We start from the raw sequence: 19554 nt of genomic DNA, 5'->3' as shown, positions 1-19554 counted from the left end.
GCTAAGCTTTTAAAAAACCAGACCTATAGCCTCTTGGGACATTCATATTTGCTTTGCTTTTCAAAGCCTTCTATTTCACAAAAATCACACAACACCATCTGTTAATAACATATTTTAAAATGTTTGTATCTGGATAGTGTATTACAATTAGCAGGCACTTTTTCATTTAAACCTAATAACAATTTTGTGAGGTAGGTAAAGTCAAGACTTCAGATGGCCTTCAAAACAGCTTAGTCAAAATGCTAATCACTGTTGTTGTTATTTTTATTACCAGTAATGTATATGGCAGACATTCCTGATCCTTACTCTATCCCTTGTTCTTACCATCAATATGGGAAGTTTCATTTTCTACTTTTTCCATGTCTTCAGTTATTTTAATTTTTAAAGATTAAATTACTTTTATAATCAAAAACACTAAAGGTTTTTAAAAGTCTGTTAGAACTGAATTAGCTTCTAAAGGGATATCACGTCTAAGGGGAAATCAAATTCATCATCATAAATGAGGTTTTTTCAGTACTAAACATAAAATATCTATATTACTGAGTGAAACAAAATAACTGCCAGAAATATAACTAAGGATTCTCTGAACAAGTCTGGAGCTGAGAATAAGAAATCAACTCTTACTGTCTCATCCACCAGTGTAAGAAGTGTAGCATAATCATGAAGCCTGAGGAATGCAGAGTGTCAAGCCCTTGGGTTTTCAAGTAGAAAACAGAGCAATTACCATTATTAAATGGTCAAATAATTTATATGCATTTATTAATAAAAAATAGGTGAGTATTAACATTATCTGCATAAAGGAGAAATACAACAATTGGAGAAGCAGATCAACGAAGGCACAAATGCATTCTCAGAGAAGGAGCACAGACTTTGGTGAGAATGAGGTGTGCAAGGGTGGTCAACATCTGTTTCATATTTAGATGTGGTTTGTCTGCCAGAGAGTGTCTCATCTCATTTCTTATATAGTATCCCTGAGCTTCAAGCTCTCTCTTCCTCATATCCAGGCATGTGGAAAAGTGATGGATGAGGCTCAGGAATTGAAAGAGGGTGTCAGTTTCACACATTACTCTTTGCCCAACTGCATTAAGGTGGTTGCCTCAAAATGCCATATATCCAAGAAATGTGAAGGGCAGGTATGGATGAAGGAATTTTTAGTCTTCATCTCAATCTCTTACTTTAGTTACTAGGATACAGATATTAATAGCACTGGATGCAGATATTAACAGCACTGTGTGTATGTGTTTGTGTGTGTTTTAAATTCAGATGTCAACAATCAGAGCTGACTGGATGATCCCACTTAATACCCATTCCCTATTCACATATAAAGCTTATTCAAAATGATACTGCTAGTGATATTAACAAGTTATTGATCTGATATTTTACCAGGCTGTTTGGCAGGTCATGTGTTCCTAATTAAATTTTCATTGATCCTTGAGGAACAGCATTATAATGAACAAGGATTAGATTTGAAAGCTCTGCACACAGTACACAAATATAAACGTACATATACAATAAATTATTTTAAAGAGTTTTTAAGGTCGATTTTCAGCATTTTGCATACCTCTCCTCCATAGAGTCTGTCATACAGAGTGAAGTAAGTCAGAAAGAGAAAAACAAATACAGTATGCTAACACATATATATGGAATCTAAGGAAAAAAAAAGAGTCATGAAGAACTTAGTGGCAAGATGGGAATAAAGACACAGACCTACTAGAGAATGGACTTGAGGATATGGGGAGGGGGAGGGGTGAGCTGTGACAGGGTGAGAGAATGTCATGGACATATATACACTACCAAATGTAAAATAAATAGCTAGTGGGAAGCAGCTGCATAGCACAGGGAGATCAGCTCGGTGATTTGTGACCACCTAGAGGGGTGGGATAGGGAGGGTGGGAGGGAGGGAGATGCAAGAGGGAAGAGATATGGGAACATATGTATATGTATAACTGATTCACTTTGTTATAAAGCAGAAACTAACACACCATTGTAAAGCAATTATACTTCAATAAAGATGTTTTAAAAAAAAAATACAAAGATTCCACAGGGAGATCAGCTCGGTGCTTTGTGACCACCTAGAGGGGTGGGAGAGGGAGGGTGGGAGGGAGGGAGATGCAAGAGGGAAGAGATATGGGAACATATGTATATGTATAACTGATTCACTTTGTTATAAAGCAGAAACTAACACACCGTTGTAAAGCAATTATACTCCAATAAAGATGTTAAAAAAAATCCAAAGATTCTTTTTAAAGTCACTTAACGTGCTAATGGTTCAAAACTGTTTTAGTTTTCCACTTAGAAGATGTATTGAATGTCCAGATACAGAACATAATTTAAATTTTTACTTAGCAGTATAATATAGTACAGCTATAGGCTCTATGTTCAAATCCCAGACTCATCTTTTACTAGTAGTTTAACTTTGGGAAGTTTTTCAGCTTCTCTGTGTCTCTGCCTCAGTCCCTCGCCTATAAACCCTCATAAATTTGTGAGGATGACAGATATTCCATGTAAAGCTTCTCACATGGTCAGAGTGAATGACCAGTAAGTCACTACCTTTTGTTCACTTAGCAGATAAAAACCTGGCTAGCCAGCTTGATGATATTCTCTTCCTCTCCAGAATGGTGGTGGTGTGCTGGGTTCTATGGTATATATACACACTAGGAAGATGTCCCTTTTCTGAAGACACCCTCAGTGAGTATTCTAGAGTTCCGTGGTGCTGAAATATCTTGCAGGGAAAAATCTGGTGGTTAAGTAGGCATTATGATTGTAATTTCAAGTAGTGATAAATATAAGTGCTGGGCATATTTAATCTCATTATATCAGGTAAGGCACCTCTCAGGACTTGCAGCTCCCTTAACAACTAGATATTAAAAAGGCAATCAAACTCAGTGTTTCCTAAGGCACAAATCAAGTCAGGGTACATTCCTTTGTAAAAATGTGAAACAATAAATATAAGTGCTAAAATGCAAAGTGTTTCTGGAATGGTTAGATTTTTCTTGACCAAATCTCCCACGTACAGACAGCAATTTAATCATTTAGACAAATCTTCCTCAATTTAAATTAGAAAGCCACACGAGGCCTGGAGCAAGATAAACAGGTCCACAAATTAGAGAGTGTTGCTAAAAGGAAAACTCATAGCAATCTCCCTTAACTGCAATTACTAGCTGGGTTTTGCAAAGAATGAAGATTTATCTGTGAAAACTAATGTGTCCTTAGGCTAATACCCCTTATTTTGGTCTGGGACTCTGGAATGATAATACTCATGCTTGTAATTACCTTTGATAAGTTTAAAAACCATGGGAAAGCCACTTTCATGTGACGTTTGTGACCTTTTTTCTGAAGTAAGTTTTGGCATGGGCATGTCTTTGTTTGCCTATTTACAGTTCAAGTGAATTTCCAAGACTGTGGATTTGGAAGCTCTGGCTTTAGCCCTGAAATTCCACATTCCTGCTCTTTCCAGACTTCCGTAGCCTACTGGGCAGCCTAGTAGCTATCTCCATAACAAAGCAGGGCCTCTCCCGGCAGGTAAACCTACCCAGTGATTCCGCCCCTCAGGGGCGTGGCAGTACTATTTCCTGGAGCAATCTTAAGGGGTGGTTCCACTTTGCATTTGCACTCAACTACTTTGCTGCCTCCTCTGTAACTGCCAGACCTGCTTCAGCTGTTGCTCAGGTAACTCCCATCTCTCGCTGGCACCACTATAGGCAGAGGTGGTTGATAAAAGGCTTCTAACGTGTGCCTGCCTGCCTGCTTTCCTACCCCTTTCTTTCATGATCTCTCTCTGTTTGTTCCTTAGGGAGAGCATCTGGGGAGTACCTTGCTGACCACTGAGAAGATGATGAGCTCAAACTACTGGAGTGAGATGAGCAGCAGCAGCTGTGGGACTCAGCAATCCCCAGAAGGGCTGCAGTGCCAGCCCCAGCATTACCACTGCTACCATCAGTCAAGCCAAGCCCAGCAGCCTCCAGAAAAAAATGTAGTGTATGAGCGAGTGAGGACTTACAGTGGGCCCATGAACAAGGTGGTTGAGGCCTTGGACCCCATCGGCTCACGGGAAGTGTGCTCCTCTCTCAAAACTGCCTCCTCCTACCAAAGGTTGCTTTGGAGCGACCGTTCCCAGGTACCACAAAGACAGCTATGCCAGAAAGGGGAAATCTTTGTTGCCTTTATTTGCTTTTGAACCTCATTTCTTTTCTTTCTGCTTCTCTGGCTCTGTTCTACAGGATATTATCTCTTGGATTGCAGCTATATATGCAATGTATGGTCACCCAAATTCCATCTCTTGGCTGTTCTTTCATTTACTAGTTCCCGTAGCCATTTGTTTATCAGTTCCAGTGATTTTCATAATCTAACTAGAGCACAGGATGGTTCATTTTTTGTTGAATTAGATTGGAATATATGACCTGAGGTATTCTTTTGCTCCTACCACAAAGCAATCCTCAACTTGAATACAGTCATTTTTATAAAATAGGTTCCCACTGATTCACTTCATATCAAAAGTAAACAGGTTTTTTTGTATCAAATATGGTGGTGCAGGGACAATGGCATGTATGGAGTGACGAGCAATTATTTGTGTTTAGCAAATAGTATACTACTCCAGGATAAGTGACAGGCACAATGTCTATTTGAATTGTCATATGTGTTTCATCTTTTGAAAATGATGCATTGGTTCTTGTATAGTCAAGGTGGATAATTTATTTTTTTATTTTTTATTTTTTTAATACATTTTAATTTATTGATTTATTTTTGGCTGCATTGGGTCTTTGTTGCTGTGCGCGGGCTTCTCATTGTGGTGGCTTCTCTTGTTGCAGAGCACGGGCTCTAGGCGCGGGCTTCAGTAGTTGTGGCTCTCTGGGTTCAGTAGTTGTGGCTCGCTGGCTTCACTAGTTGTGGCACACGGGCTTAGTTGCTCCGTGGCATGTGGGATCTTCCCAGACCAGGGATCGAACCCGTGTCCCCTGCATTGGCAGGCGGATTCTTAACCACTGCGTCACCACGGAAACCCCAGGTGGATAATTTATGAATATTAGTAGAAGGAATATTGAAAGAGTGAATATAAGATTGAGGAAGGCAAGATGTAAGCAATTGTTACATGAAAGCTAAAAATGGTGGAAGTCTAAGACACCCTTTAAAATGAAACAAATTTGTTTTTAAAGGGGTTAGTTTAGCATCAGTATCTGTGTTAATAATCTTGCCAATGAATATGAAAGAACACTGTAAGAATATAAAATTAACAGCTCTATGCCTGTTTTCATCTTTGACTCTCTTTATATTAAATTTGCATGTCTTTAAGCTTTCTGGAAACTTCCATCCAAACTGAAATTATGTTTCAAGATACAAGTAGTACTGTGAAGAGCTCAAAAATCAACCATCGGGCTGATATCTTATGTTGCATTGTTATGCTGATCTGGAATAATATGGATTATTTTTCCCAAAACAATAATTTTAATTAGGATATGAAGCAACATTTCTAAAGTATATAAAGAAACTATTTTATCATTGTTTTCTTTTTTATTAATTTATTTCTTTATTTTTGGCTATGTTGGGTCTTCGTTTCTGTGTGAGGGCTTTCTCTAGTTGTGGCAAGCAGGGACCACTCTTCATCGCAGTGTGCGGGCCTCTCACTATCGCGGCCTCTCTTGTTGCAGAGCACAGGCTCCAGACGCGCAGGCTCAGTAGTTGTGGCTCACGGGCCCAGCCGCTCTTCGGCATGTGGGATCCTCCCAGACCAGGGCTCGAACCCGTGTCCCCTGCATTGGTAGGCAGACTCTCAACCACCGCGCCACCTGGGAAGCCCGAAACTATTTTAAAAAGAAGTTTTTAAAGATATAGGTAACCCAACAACTACAAAGGCCACAATTTTCCTGTTTTATTTCACTTCTAGCTTAATTTGAGGGAAAAATATGAAGAAAAACCCAGTATTCACTGTCAGTAATTTCCTATTTGAGAAAAACTCCACCTGCATTGAAGTCAAAGGGAAGAAAAATAAAAGGTCAAAACTACTAGTTTGTGATAATAATAATGAAAATGTACATTCCAGGATTCAGTGATGTTAATGAACAACAAAGTGGGTGTCACCTATATTCCTGAGTAGCCCCAAAACAATGGGGAAGTTGAAACAACAGTTACCATTATCATACGAATGCTAAAATCACCCTATCTGGCGTAGTTATTTAAATACATTAACCTCTTTTCTTATCAACTTCCTAGTAAAAGAAAAATAAATAGATAGAAATTTAAAAAGCTGAAATTTGGCAAATTATAAACATTGACCACAGAACAACTTTTAGGGTCACACTTTATTGTATACTCCATAGTTCAACTTTCCTTTTTAATATTCCTGGGACCAAGCTGGTTGAGTTTTTTACGAGACTCACCTTTCTACCTGATATTTGCTAAGTGATCCTCACAAGACTAGCTCCATCCTGAAATGTAGTTCCCCAAAGGAGTTTATAAAGAGCCTTAGGGACAGAAAGTATGGCCGCAGAAACAGGGAAAAGAGATTGGAATGGAGGGTGTTGTGAAGTCTGAAGTGATTTATAATTGAAAAGAAAGAAAAGGGCTGGGTGAGGAAGAGGGAGGTGAACTTCTAGATATGTGGTAAAGGAAAAAAAATAAGAATCTTCATTCTCTTAGTGAAATAAGAAAGAAAATTTGACTATAAAATTTCAAACTGAGTTAGATATCAAAGGGCATTCATAAATCCACTAAAAGATAATTTGGCAAGAAAGCTTTTAGATAGCTGCCACAAAGAATGTGACTAGGAAACTATTATTCTATTATTTTATTTCTTTTCTCCCTGTTTAGTGGCAGGATGGCATTGTATAAAGTAGGACCTAAAATTGATCTGAAATTACCTTCATGTTAACGAAATGTGTAAGATGTGGTGGCAGTTTTATTATATACCATGCCAAGCACAAGCAAGCAGTACACATTACTTAAAACACTTTTTGTTTTATGATTTAAAATTCTCTCCTTAATATGCCATGTTTCAATGACTTTTTGAGTTGGTATATAGCAATTATTCTGATGCTAAATTTTGTGACCATGGCAGCTAGGAAGATAAGTATTATAATCAATTGTTGGTTATCATGAATTCAATTAAAATTTTACTTGAATTGTTTTTAGCATTTTTGTGTTTGGATGACAGTAAAAGAATTCCTAAGATTAAAAAAATATATAATTGCCAGTAGTAAAATATGTTCCCTTTGAGAGACCGAAATTGATGTCACTCTGCTTTGCTTCTTGAATCTTAATTTTCGCTATGTAGTAGACATTTTAGATTTAACAGAATGCTTTTTGCAGCACTTTAGTATTTTCTATTTCTGGCTTTTTGGCCCACGATTTTCCTTTTTTGCTTTGTTGTGCACTAAAATAGTGTTTATAGACATAAACATATTTTAAATTTCCCCAGATATAATGTTGCTTTGCTTCTTGTCTAAAATTGATCAGATATATTTTATGATTCCCTCAGTTATTATTTTGTCTGACTGATAGAGTATTTCTCAGAGAAAACTGAATATAGAAACCAGGTATAGTGAAATTGTCTAAACTGATGGTAGAATTAAAATTACTAAGTTTATCCATATGAACAGGAAAAATCAAAAGCAGGTGTAATCAAGGTCATAGGTGCATTTTAGAACTGAATATAGTCTTGTAAATAAATGGAATTCTAGAAACTACATAAAACTAAAGAAAACAAAAACCTTATGGCTCAACCTTTTAAAAGGCCTAAACATTAAACAACCATCATTAACTCAAAATGAAACACTGCCTCAAATGAACAGCATTGATGTTAATACGCATTGGACATATGTATTTCTCTTCCATTAATTTTAGCTTTTTACGAAGTTCAAGATATTTTCCACGTATACAGAGAAGTTCTGTTGTGAGAGAGAGAAATTGATCAAAATAAAATATTTTTAATACTAGTCATTCATTGAACACATATTTATTAAGTGCCTATTATGTAAGAAGCACCATGATTATGTGGATAAATACCATTTGCTTATCCAAGGAGAGTCCATATTGAGGACAGATATATACGACCTGGTCTGTAGGTGTCCTATATGTTTATATTTCATTTTAAAATATAATTTTGTGCTTTAGCCATCAATATTTTATTGAATAAAACATTTTGGTGCAAGAAGGGATCTCTTAGAGATTGTGTTTTATGGATTACCATTTTTTAAAATTTGAAACTTGCAACCAAATTTAGCTCCAGAAAGCAGCCCAGGGGAGAATGTGAGTGAGTTTATGAATGGCCTCTTCTCTCAATAATTACCCAGCTTGGGCTTTTCTTTGTTTACATGACTTTTTTCCTTTTTCTTTGGTTACAGAGATAGTGGATAGTTCCCTTACTGTGCCAGGATTTCTATACACTATCAGAAAATTTTCCTGTTCTGTGGGGATGGGTGTGTTGCTTTGAAAAATTGTTGTTCAAAGGAGTGGTCGCTAAAGTGAATGATTATTCAGGGAAGTAGGTTGCCTGAGAAAGCAATGAGGTTATAGGATAAAGAGGCCCGAGTTTTCAGCTTTGGTCATCCCTTTTGTGCTTACAGTTAAATGAAGCTATAGAAATTGAGTGCAACTAATTGCTGGGTGAAAATGCCCTTGCCAATTGTCTCTTGTTTAAGGGAGGTCTGATAAATTGCTTGGCCTGTTTTGAGTCAATGGCACTCACGAGCTATCATTGTGTGTGTGTGTGTGTGTGTGTGTGTGTGTGTGTGAAGGTGGTGTGGGCAAAGGGGAGGGAGGTGAACTTTTCCTTTAACTGTTGTGATCCAAATTTTTTTTCTTGACAATTCTTGGTAAAATAACTGCAAGTTTGCCATGCTCTTAAACACTATTTAAAAGTGAAAACCTTTCTAAACAAGTATATTTGAGCTAACTTTTTCTTCACAACAGCAGCTATCTTAATAGCCGTCCTTTTTTTGGCTTCCAATGGAACGTATGTACTTTCAGTTTTTAAAGACAAAAAGCATGCACTGCAAAGTGACTGTATACTTTATTTTCTCTCCTAGTTGCCTTCAAGAAAAGAAGAAAGAATCCAGGAATGGGTCTCTTAAATGAGGGATTTTCCTTGGAGGGAAGGGATGAGTGGAAGGAGTTCTATTACTATTACATTCTATTGCTTTCTTTACATGAGAACAGGATCACAGATTTTATCCTAAATTAAGGAAGTGTTTGTTTCATATAAACAAAGGTCATTATAATTTACATGTTTCTTCCTGTACAAAGTTCAGAACAGCATCTCAACAATAACCTAAGGCAAGTGTTTAACCATGTTACTGTCTTTGACAGGTTCTAACAAAAGCATCTCCCAAACTATTCCGAAAATTTATTTAAATGGCCTATTTAAATGGCCGTTTGCCTTGGCAAATTCTGTCAGCATAAATGTCAGGTGGTTTTTAAAGATACTGCCTCTTTTGAAACTATTCAGCCTAGCCTTTTCCTAAGTCACTATTATTACTTTCAGTGATTCTCATAGTCATTAAAACTGACAGAAGCGTATACAAGGCTCCCATAGTTTTCCTTCTTGGAACATTATATTATGTATTAGTTTTTAAGTAAAGTTTTAAAATTCAAATTAGGCAACATGAAAGAGTGCCATGTTTATTTCAACAAGATTCCAAATATTTAAAGAACAAAGTCCTGTACTATGCATGTAATCTTTTCTATTACCTAATTCTCGTTCCCAGCAGTCTCGCTGTCTCTCCTTTACATATTGCACCAAGGTCTTGAACTCTTTGATCAGAGTTATCAAAAGGAAAATGAAAGCCAATAGGTATTGACTGAAAATGTTCATATTATGTAGATCCTAAAGATCAGTCACAGAGAACATTGTGTGGAGAAAATACCCATCCAAATGAATCTATGTGTAGTGTCCCAGGGAGAGCTACAAATAATAAGTGTGCAGTGATGAGGTAGACTTGGGGAGAACTGAACTATGAAACAGTCAAGTGTAGTGGCTAATAGTGTAAGCTTAGGTTTTAAACTTCTTTGGTTTAATTCCTGGTTCACGGACTTGCTAGCTATATGCTTCAGTTTGCCTCATCTATAAAATGGGGTGATAATAACACCTAAGTCATAGGATTGTTATTAGTCAAATGCAATAATATATGGTGGAAAATACACAGCACAGTGCCTGACACACAGTAAGTGTTAATGTTGTATTACCCAGAATAAATGACTTGACGTCTCATGACCTTGTGTCCTCATTTGTAAAGTGGGGACAATAATACATTCCTTCAGAGTTGTAGTGAGTATTGAGATAACATGTGAAGGTGTCCAGCACAGAGTTAGCACTGGATAATTCTTTCTGTTTGTATTATTGATTTATAAAAATATAGCCAACAAAAGCCATTAGCTGCACAAACTACGGTAATAAATTAAATGAATAGACTATAAAGTAAGGGTTCCTTTGACACTGGGAAGATTAGGTAAACACATATGCTTGAAAGGCTTATTAGGGCTCTGCTAGCTAAGAAAGACTAATGAGGAAAAGCATTAAAGCAATTTTCTAAAACATGGTATATGATCAAAAGACTGGAGCAGCAGGAATGTATTTATAATGTTTACTGGCATAAATATCCTTTAGAAAGAGTAATTTGGAAGTTCCCATGCTCTTAGAGTCTTTGAACTTGAACCTCAATATTTGAAATGAAGTTTTTTTAGTGTGTGTTTTTTTCTTTTTCCTTTTTAAAATGTAGTGATGCTGAGCATTAAAGCTTGCTTGCAGTCTGCCTCTTACCTAATGCTTCCTCTAGAGCTACACTTCCAGTAGGGTAGTATGTGCTTATTTACATTTACACTTAAATTAATTCAAATCCAATAAAACTAATTATTCAGTTCCTCAGTTGCAATAGCCACATTTTAAGTGCTCAACAGCCACATGTGGCTAGTGACTACTGTACTGTACAGCACAGATACAAGGCATTCCACCACTGCAGAGAGTTCTACTGGACACTGCAGATCTATATATTCAAGCTATTCATTTAAGTATAGAACTACCTCTAAGATCATCACAATTCAAAGAAATTCATGGTGGTGCAAATGTGCAATCAAAGGGCTGCCAAAGTACATGATCAGCTTTAACGGACACATAGGAATGAAACAGAAAATGAAGCCACAAACTTTCAAAGTATAAGTTTAGAATGACAATTTCAGTAGAAGGAAAATTAAATTCATAAAACTTTTATAAAAGAGCTGAATGAAATATTTTTATGTATGTATGCACATGTAGTCATCCTTTGCTATCTGAGAAGGATTGGTACTTGGACCCCTGCTCCAGGTACCAAAACCCACGGATGATCAAGTATCTTATATAACCTATGCATATCCTTCCCTGTATTTTAAATCATCTTTAGATGTGTAAATACAGTGTAAACACTATATAAATAGTTGCCAGAGTGCACCAAATTCAAGTTTTGCTTTTTGAAACTTTCCAGATTTTTTTTTATATTTTCAATCCTTCGTTGGTTGAATTTGCAGATGCAGAACCTGTGGATACGGAGGGGTGACTGTATCTATCCTTTATATAATTTCCCCAGAACCTTACTTTTTGAAAGAGTAAATATTTAAAAAGAGGAAAAAGATGAAATAACCCCCCTCAATCAAAATGCACCTTCCTTTCTTTTAGCACATGATCTGAGTTCCATAGCCTCTCTGGAACTGCCTATGTCCCTTAAGCTACTGAATTAATTTTAAACTTTAGTAAGTAAAGTTCAAATATCATTCCCATTTTTACTGATGAGGTAACCAAGGCACAGGAGTGTTATGTAACTTGCTCGAGTTCATGCAGCTAGTATGTGGTAGAACTGGGATTTAAATCTAAGCAGTCTAGTTCTAGGTCTATGCTTGTAACCACCATGCTATACTGGATATTCCTGATCTATACATTTGACTCTTATTTATGTCATATAGTCTCTGATATCTGATTCCTGTATCCCAACTATGATTTAGGTTAAACCAAGGTATGAACAATTATCTCAAGTGATGTTGTAAAATTATCCCAGAAAAGCAGACTGATTTTAATCCATTCTGATCTTAAAATTGGTAATGCCATGTGTACTTTATAAGAGGAGGAGGAGGAGAAAAAGGGAAAGAGAAGGGTGAGGAAGAGAAGAAGGAAAAAGGTGGTAATGAGGAGGAAGAGGGAAGAGGGCTGCTACAACTTTCCCAAAGTAGAAAATGACTTTAGTCATCATGGGAAAAACAGTCTTGGATTTCATACTAAGCCTAAATCTACTAATTATAAACAAAATTATTTTTCAACAAAACTCTACCTAAAGAATGTTGCCAACAGGCAATATTTATGGATTTAGCAAATGCGAGCCACAGGAATAAACGACTCAATACTAGGCTGAATATTTGATCAGAAAAAGTAGGGCTTTCCTGCAAAATCAAAGGGCTTAAATGATATGAGAATTAAATAAAAATTCAATGTTTTATTGAGTTTAGAGTTCTGTATGTACACTCTGTAAATATATCATGCTGTCTACTTCAAAAAAAACCCTGTTGAATTGGTAGAAGTTTAAAATATTTAATCAGGGCTATTCTCTCACATGGTCAGTTATGGGTGGATTTCTTGTTTTCAGGCACCAAAAAGTTACTTTTGATAGTAAATAATAAAAAGAGTCAAATATCTAGCCTCTTATTATGAGAATTAGTCAAATCTAACAGGAGAATTTTGTTCCACAACTTGAAAAACAGAAAATATAATGAGGCAGGCTATAGGTGTGGGAAAGTATAGTGATTAAGGGCATGAGTTCTGGATTTAGTGATTAAGTAGCATCACGCTACTTGAGTTGGAATCCCAACACCTTAGTATTAGCTGTGTGATCTTCAGCTAGCTACTTAACCTATCTTTGTCTAACTTTACTCATATGTAAAATGGGGTTATAGTAGTACCTTTCTGATGGCAGTTTTTCTCAGTGTTAAATAAGATGATCTATGTAACATATTTGGCATAGAAAGCTCTTAATAGGTGTTAGTTGTCATTATCATCTTCATCAAAGGAATACAAGACTGACAAGTTTAAAGGATTTGAAATTGTCTTGTCTGTATGGAAAAATAAGTTGGGAGTGACCTCTTATATTCACAGAATGTCGGAAATAGAATGGGGCTTAAAGATCCTCCAATCCACACTTACACATACCCACATCCTGTTTCTCACATGAGGAAACAAGCTCAGGAAGATGGCATGAGTTGTTCATTATCCCAGCTGGCTGGTGGTATAGTGGTATAACTAGAAGTAGAACCTAGGTCTCTGGACTTCAAGCACAGGACTCTTTCCACTATATTATGATAGTCACCACCACCCCTTCCCCAGCCTTCAATTATTTTGTTATAAGGAACATGGGGCTATGGCATAGAGGGCATAAGTACAAAAGATGTAACTATTCATTAGATTTAATGATTTCAACATGAAGAATTTAAGGAAGCTCTATACAGATGAGTGACACTGAAAATTAAACATTGATGTAGGTTATCGAGAGAGATTTAGATTTCTATTCCTGAGATGCCTTTAAAACTAAGACATCCTCTTCATTCATCCATTCATTCATTTACAAACATTTTTGATCACTTCCTGTAGAATAGGCAATAGCTACTTGTGGGATGACTTGCTGCAATCCTGCCTAGAGCTAGATGCCACTGAAAGTAACTTCCATCATCAAGACAATGTTCATTTTGGACCTTTACTCACACTACTTACCTAATTCCGTAGACTTTCAGGGGAAAAGGGTTATCTTTAGCAAGTTTTTCTGAAATTAATACACCTTATATTCAGATAGGTTTTTTTCCACCTTATGATAAGTCTAATACTGCTGCAATTTAAACTCATGCTGGTCACTGCCATATGTCTTAATCTCTTTGACCCATATTAAGCTATCGCCTTAATATTTTACTTTTTGAAGTCATTCCATTTGTCCTTCATTTCCATAGGGTTGTATGGGAAAAGCCACATTTGCCTAGATCAATTCTAATAATGAAGGCTCAGAACAATTAAGTAAAGCATAATTTGTGGAATTAATGTACCAGCTTTCCAAATATAAGAAGATTGAATAATTTCTTCATTTTAGCACTAGACTAGTCTTTGTGCAAATACACCAATTTGCCTTTTGAATATCTGCTATCTTGGCATCTGAGTAAAGTAACTGCCTATCAATATATGCCCTAAAGATGTAAGATACATATACACACACACATATATATATATTTGTGTATGTGTGTGTATTCCTACTTGGGTTAATTTCAACAAGTTTATAAAACTTCTCAGTGTACTCTTTCATCTTAAAAGCTACTCCACATAGCTAGTTAAGTTTCATCCTGTTTAATTTGCTGATGTCATCAGATTTGAATAGGGTAAAGGGAAGGGGAAAGAACTACTATCTATAGAACAAGGTACCAGGCAGTGTGCACTAACTGTATTCTCAAAATAACCCTAGTATTACTAGCCACAGCCTAAAAAGGCTAAAAGTTTTCATAAAAGCATCTTTCACACATGAGTAATTTTACACTTTGCTGATGGATGTGGAATTGGCATAGCCATTTGAGAAATCAATTGGGCAGTATGTGTTAAAATGAATAATGCACATATTCTGTGCCCTAGTAATTCCACTTTGTGGGATTCTAGAGAAATACTCACATTGCACAAGTATGCTCTGCAGCATAGTAGAAACCTGGAAACAATTTTAAAAAGATAGATAAGTAAACTATCAAACAAACATTATGGAACACTATAATTTAAAATAATGAATTAACACATTAATCTATAATATGAGATATTGTTAGGCTTACATTGCAGAATAATAAAAGCAGTAAATATTATTTATACATATATGTATAAATATGGGTAAGAGATTTGAATGAAGGGAGGATGGTTAAGGGAAGATCTTTGACTTTATAAATTTTTATGTTAGAGTGTATTCATGCACTATTGCATAACTAAAAAGTACCTTTTTTGTCTTTCTGAACTTATTCCTGTTGGATCTGTGGGCCAAATCCACCTGCACTTGGTTGTATTTGTAGCCATTTTCCTAAACTGAAGAACACGTACCTGTTTGGTCTAAAGTCTTTAATTCTGTGCATTTGTCTGAGCAATTATCCTCAGCTACCAGCAGGAAATCTGGGAACCTATTCAAAGTCTGCCTAGAAACATTAAGCTTGCAGTGTTGCTGTTGATGTAACAGAGGGAGGAAGATTGAAAATGTTACAAGTTGAACCAAAAGGAAAACCACAGTGTGCAGAACATTTGGCAGTCTGAGTAAATGCACAGTCCTGTTTTAAGAACAGCATGTTACACCTACATTATAGCTATACTTCGGTATTAGTCTGTCAGTGTTTCCCTTGTAAGTCTGTGATTCCGATTTTTAATACCTCCTTGATCTGAAGAAAACACTATTTTTATCATTTTAGGAATATATCCTGGAGTTGTGTCAATTGGTTGTAAATTATAGTAATGTATGAAGAAATTGAGTAATGCTGTCAACTCTTTGCACACTGATGAAGTTATGCAATTTGCTGATCTGGGAAAAACGTAAAGAATGCCAGCATAATCGATAGAGTGACCATTTTATCTAATCATTATCAAAAATCATACTCTCATCTTTATGGATCATTCTTTAACATCAGAACCTACTCTTTGAAATTAAACTAGAAGCAGATCACATGAAGCAGAATTAAAAATCAGCTTGAAGTAATCTAAGAGCAGTAGTCTTAGTTGAGTTTTCAAAGGTAGTTTCCTATATTGGTTTCAGATTTTTTTACATTTAATGTTTTTGTTTGATAAATTTTAAATCTTGTTAATTGCAGACATACAATAACATTGGGGGATACATCAGCCGAGTTCTCAAAAAAGCAAAAAAAGGGATGCAAACTAAAAGTGCAAGAAGTATGTATTGTTATGAAAGCATTCTAGAAATTATTTTTCATTAGATTACTTGCAATGCTGACAAAGGAATTGGTAATGTGCTCTTTGGAAAGATGGACATCATCTAAGAAAGCACTAAATAACGTTCTTATTTCTGACAAATTGGGTTATTATAAAAATAAAGGAAATAGTAATACCTTAACCTAAGACATTTAAATGACACTGCTCAGTAATAGTTTCTGAACCCCCTTTTGTTTCTATCAACAGGAGCTTCATTCTCCAACTCTGAAAATATCTACTTGTGCCCCAAGCACTCTACATATAACCCCAAATACTGAACAGGTAAAATAAGATATGGATTAGATTAGATTATTTTCTCTTTGTGTAAACCTTGCTTGTATGTTTAAGTGATCTTTAGGCCCTCATAAAGCTTTACACATTCACAAAAATTCAGGAACATAAAACTGGAAAGGAGAGCCTTACATATGAAAGTCAGCTCAGCCCATTATAGGAATGTGAAGCAAGTGCTGTGAATTGAGGTTTTCAATTTCATTGTCTACTCAATCTGATTGTTATTGTTTGAGTGCAGTTTATTTTTTGCCAAGGATCTCCCACTGATTATGTATATATATATATATATATATTTAATTTATTTTTATTTATTTATGGCTGTGTTGGGTCTTCGTTTCTGTGTGAGGGCTTTCTCTAGTTGTGGCAAGCGGGGGCCACTCTTCATTGCGGTGCGCAGGCCTCTCACCATCGCAGCCTCTCCTGTTGCGGAGCACAGGCTCCAGACACGCAGGCTCAGCAATTGTGGCTCACGGGCCCAGTTGCTCCACGGCATGTGGGATCCTCCCAGACCAGGGCTCGAACCCGTGTCCCCTGCACTGGCAGGCAGACTCTCAACCACTGCACCACCAGGGAAGCCCTGATTATGTATATTTTAAGGGTCCTTGATCTGAGCAGAAATGAAGTACCTAGATCTTGGATTGATTGAGGACGTGACTTTGTGAATGATAATACTGTACATTTATATCCAGAGAGAATAACGTACAGGGTCAGAACTAGCCCTTCTCCAAGGTGCATGATTTGAAAGACACACAAGGTCAAGTTCCCTTAACCTTTGTGACCTAATAATCCCACTTTTAAGATTATTTTTGAGTGTACACATTATATCTCCAAAGGTACCTGTAATAATAATTAAATACCATATTAACAAATATGTGTTTAATGAGCTAGTCTCACATATTAAAAAGTAAATTCTGAGTAAATAAACCATATGACATCCTAAGTTTGTTAGTACACAGGAGGGGAGTATAAAGGCTGCAGGATTTGGAGGACAGGAGGGAGAAAGATACTGTTCTGAGAAAACATGCCTGCCCAGACTGAAGTGTCATGATGTGAACTTGAATAGTGAAGGGCCAAATGGACAAAAGCTGGTCTCTAGACCTGGGGTACAGTGAGGAAAAGGTGATATTATGCAGAACAAGTAAGATTATCAAAGAAAAGTTTGCCTACCATGTCCCAGTTCGGCCTGGCCTAAAGCTAGATCAGTTAGAGTCATGCATTTATTCAGCGAACATTTGCTGAGTGCCAAGTATGTACCAAATATTGCACCAAGATGAATTGGAACCAATCACTACTCCCAAAGAACTCAGACTAACATGGGTCACACACCTAACAAAACATAGGACAGTGGAATAAAGGCTACAACTGAGTTAAAAGTGGAGCCCCACGGGATGGACAACCAAGATAGGATTAGCTCAGAAAAGTAAGTCTACTTAAATCACAGAGCTGTTCACTACACTCAAATCCAGTCATAAAATTGCATTTACTGTTATTTTTCATAATAAAGGGCTCTAGAATTAAGTTTGCTGTAAATTTTACTTCTGACAAAAAATGTTTATTCTAGAAAATTTGGAAATACAGAAGAACATAAAGAAGAAAAAATAAAATTCACTCATGACCCGTCCCCTACCCAGAGATAGTACTCTTAGCATTTTGTTGTGTTTTCTTCCATTCAAATAAAAAAATTAAGATCATACCATATATGCAGTTTTATATCTTCATTCTCACTTAATCTTATATAATATTATGAGCTTTTTAATGTAAATTTGTATTATCAAGATCATTATTTCGATGGCTACATATTTCAGCTTATGAATGATTATTTAATGTTTCCCCTCTCCACAGGAAAATGCTCCTCCTACTGTGCCCTCATCAGCATTATTATTTTAACATTTTCCCAGTTAAAATATGGTATTCTTTTGTTATGTTTATTTGATTCTTAGTTTGTTTGAATAATTTTTGTTGTTTGTTAATCATTTGCTTTTCTTCTTTTCTGCTTTCATACCGTTTGCTCATTTTTCTATTAATGTGAAGATTTTTTTTTCTCACCGAGGTATAAAAACTCTCTTTATATTAATGATACCCATTCTTTTTCCATCAAAAATTTATAAATGACTTTGTTCTGGTGTTTTGTCTCCCTTTTAACATTATTTATGGCCCTTGCCTGCCACCACACTGAAGATTTAAATGTTTAAGTGTACACACACACAGTTTTCTCTTTGCGTCTCCTTTCATTTTTTAAATTATAGGATGTCCTTTCCAAACAGAAGATCTGATTAATAAATATTAAGCTATATTTTCTTCTAATCATGTGGGGGCATTTACAATGAAACAAATATTTTGAAACTCTCATCAAACATAGTTTGGAATGTGTGATGAATTACTATGCAATGAGTATAATAGAAATACCTAGCATGGTGCTGAGCCCATAAACACACTCTTTCATGTATGTTTTTGAGACTGAAATTAACCAAAACATAAATTCATATGTCATCATTTATGTAAATGGTTTTTAAAATTTCACTCTGAAAATTGCTCCCTATTATTCTGGCTCCAAGGTCACTAAATAACTATGATTATATGCAGCTTTTATCTTTTCTTCACAGGAACTCCATTCTCCAACAGTGAAAGTCACTACATATCCGCAGACCACTATTAGGCAATATGTAGTGCAAAATCCTGAACAGGTAAGCTATATCATGCAAACTCTTGTACCAACCTAGTAATTCCTCAGAAGTTGATAGCTTAAACAAGAAGGGTGAGTCAGCTACTAGATTCCTAAAATCAGATTGTTGGAGTTCTTCCAGTTATAAAGTTACTTTCTGATCATTAATATTAACAAAGTCATCTTTAGCTCCAGACAACCATGTGCCTCAGAGATGCAACAGTTCCAAGTATCATGGAAATTCTTGGGTTATAAAGTCTTTCTGCTTCTATAGCACCACCCTTTGTGCACTTTGAACCAAAGAAAAAAGGGACAAAGTTCTTTCACAGGCTTCATATAAAACTATCACCTGTTGCATTGGCGGTTGGAGTCTTTAGTCTATTTAGATTTACCATTGAGATATGGGCTAGGAAGAAGAAAATGAAAAGTCAAAAGTTCAAAAGTGTCTCCATGCCTTTGTTTCCTGCGGTGTATGAACTTTTGTGCCTAGAAATGAGGTCTTTTGAAAATTACATTATTATATTTTCTACAAAGATATTTAACCTTATATTATACAAACTAGGATATTATTCTCTGACTCATTTTGAGGAGAAAAGAAAAAAAAATTTCCCACAGTAATAAGCCTTCCTCAACACACACACACACACACACACACACACACACGGCCTTA

The 19554-nt window shown here is 36.1% G+C and overlaps 1 protein-coding gene across 2 annotated transcripts in view; it reads left to right on the top strand.

Moving 5' to 3' along the window:
- The first annotated feature begins 886 nt into the window (after window positions 1-886).
- Window positions 887-19554, top strand: part of POF1B (POF1B actin binding protein) — a 99547-nt gene continuing 80879 nt past the window's right edge. The window contains exons 1-4 of one of the 2 annotated variants that reach the window (XM_082447413.1): window positions 887-3669; window positions 3794-4117; window positions 16139-16213; window positions 18826-18906. In XM_082447413.1, the coding sequence (XP_082303539.1) occupies window positions 3833-4117; window positions 16139-16213; window positions 18826-18906 (441 nt within the window). In that variant the 5' untranslated portion in view covers window positions 887-3669; window positions 3794-3832. Of the gene's footprint in view, window positions 4118-16138; window positions 16214-18825; window positions 18907-19554 lie in introns of both variants that reach the window. The other variant, XM_082447414.1, reaches the window with a different exon arrangement.

The sequence above is a fragment of the Balaenoptera physalus genome (assembly GCF_965194825.1).
Source record: "Balaenoptera physalus genome assembly, chromosome: X".
NCBI lineage: Eukaryota > Metazoa > Chordata > Mammalia > Artiodactyla > Balaenopteridae > Balaenoptera > Balaenoptera physalus.
Note: the sequence above shows the minus strand (reverse complement) of the source record. Positions and strands in the feature narration are given on the sequence as shown.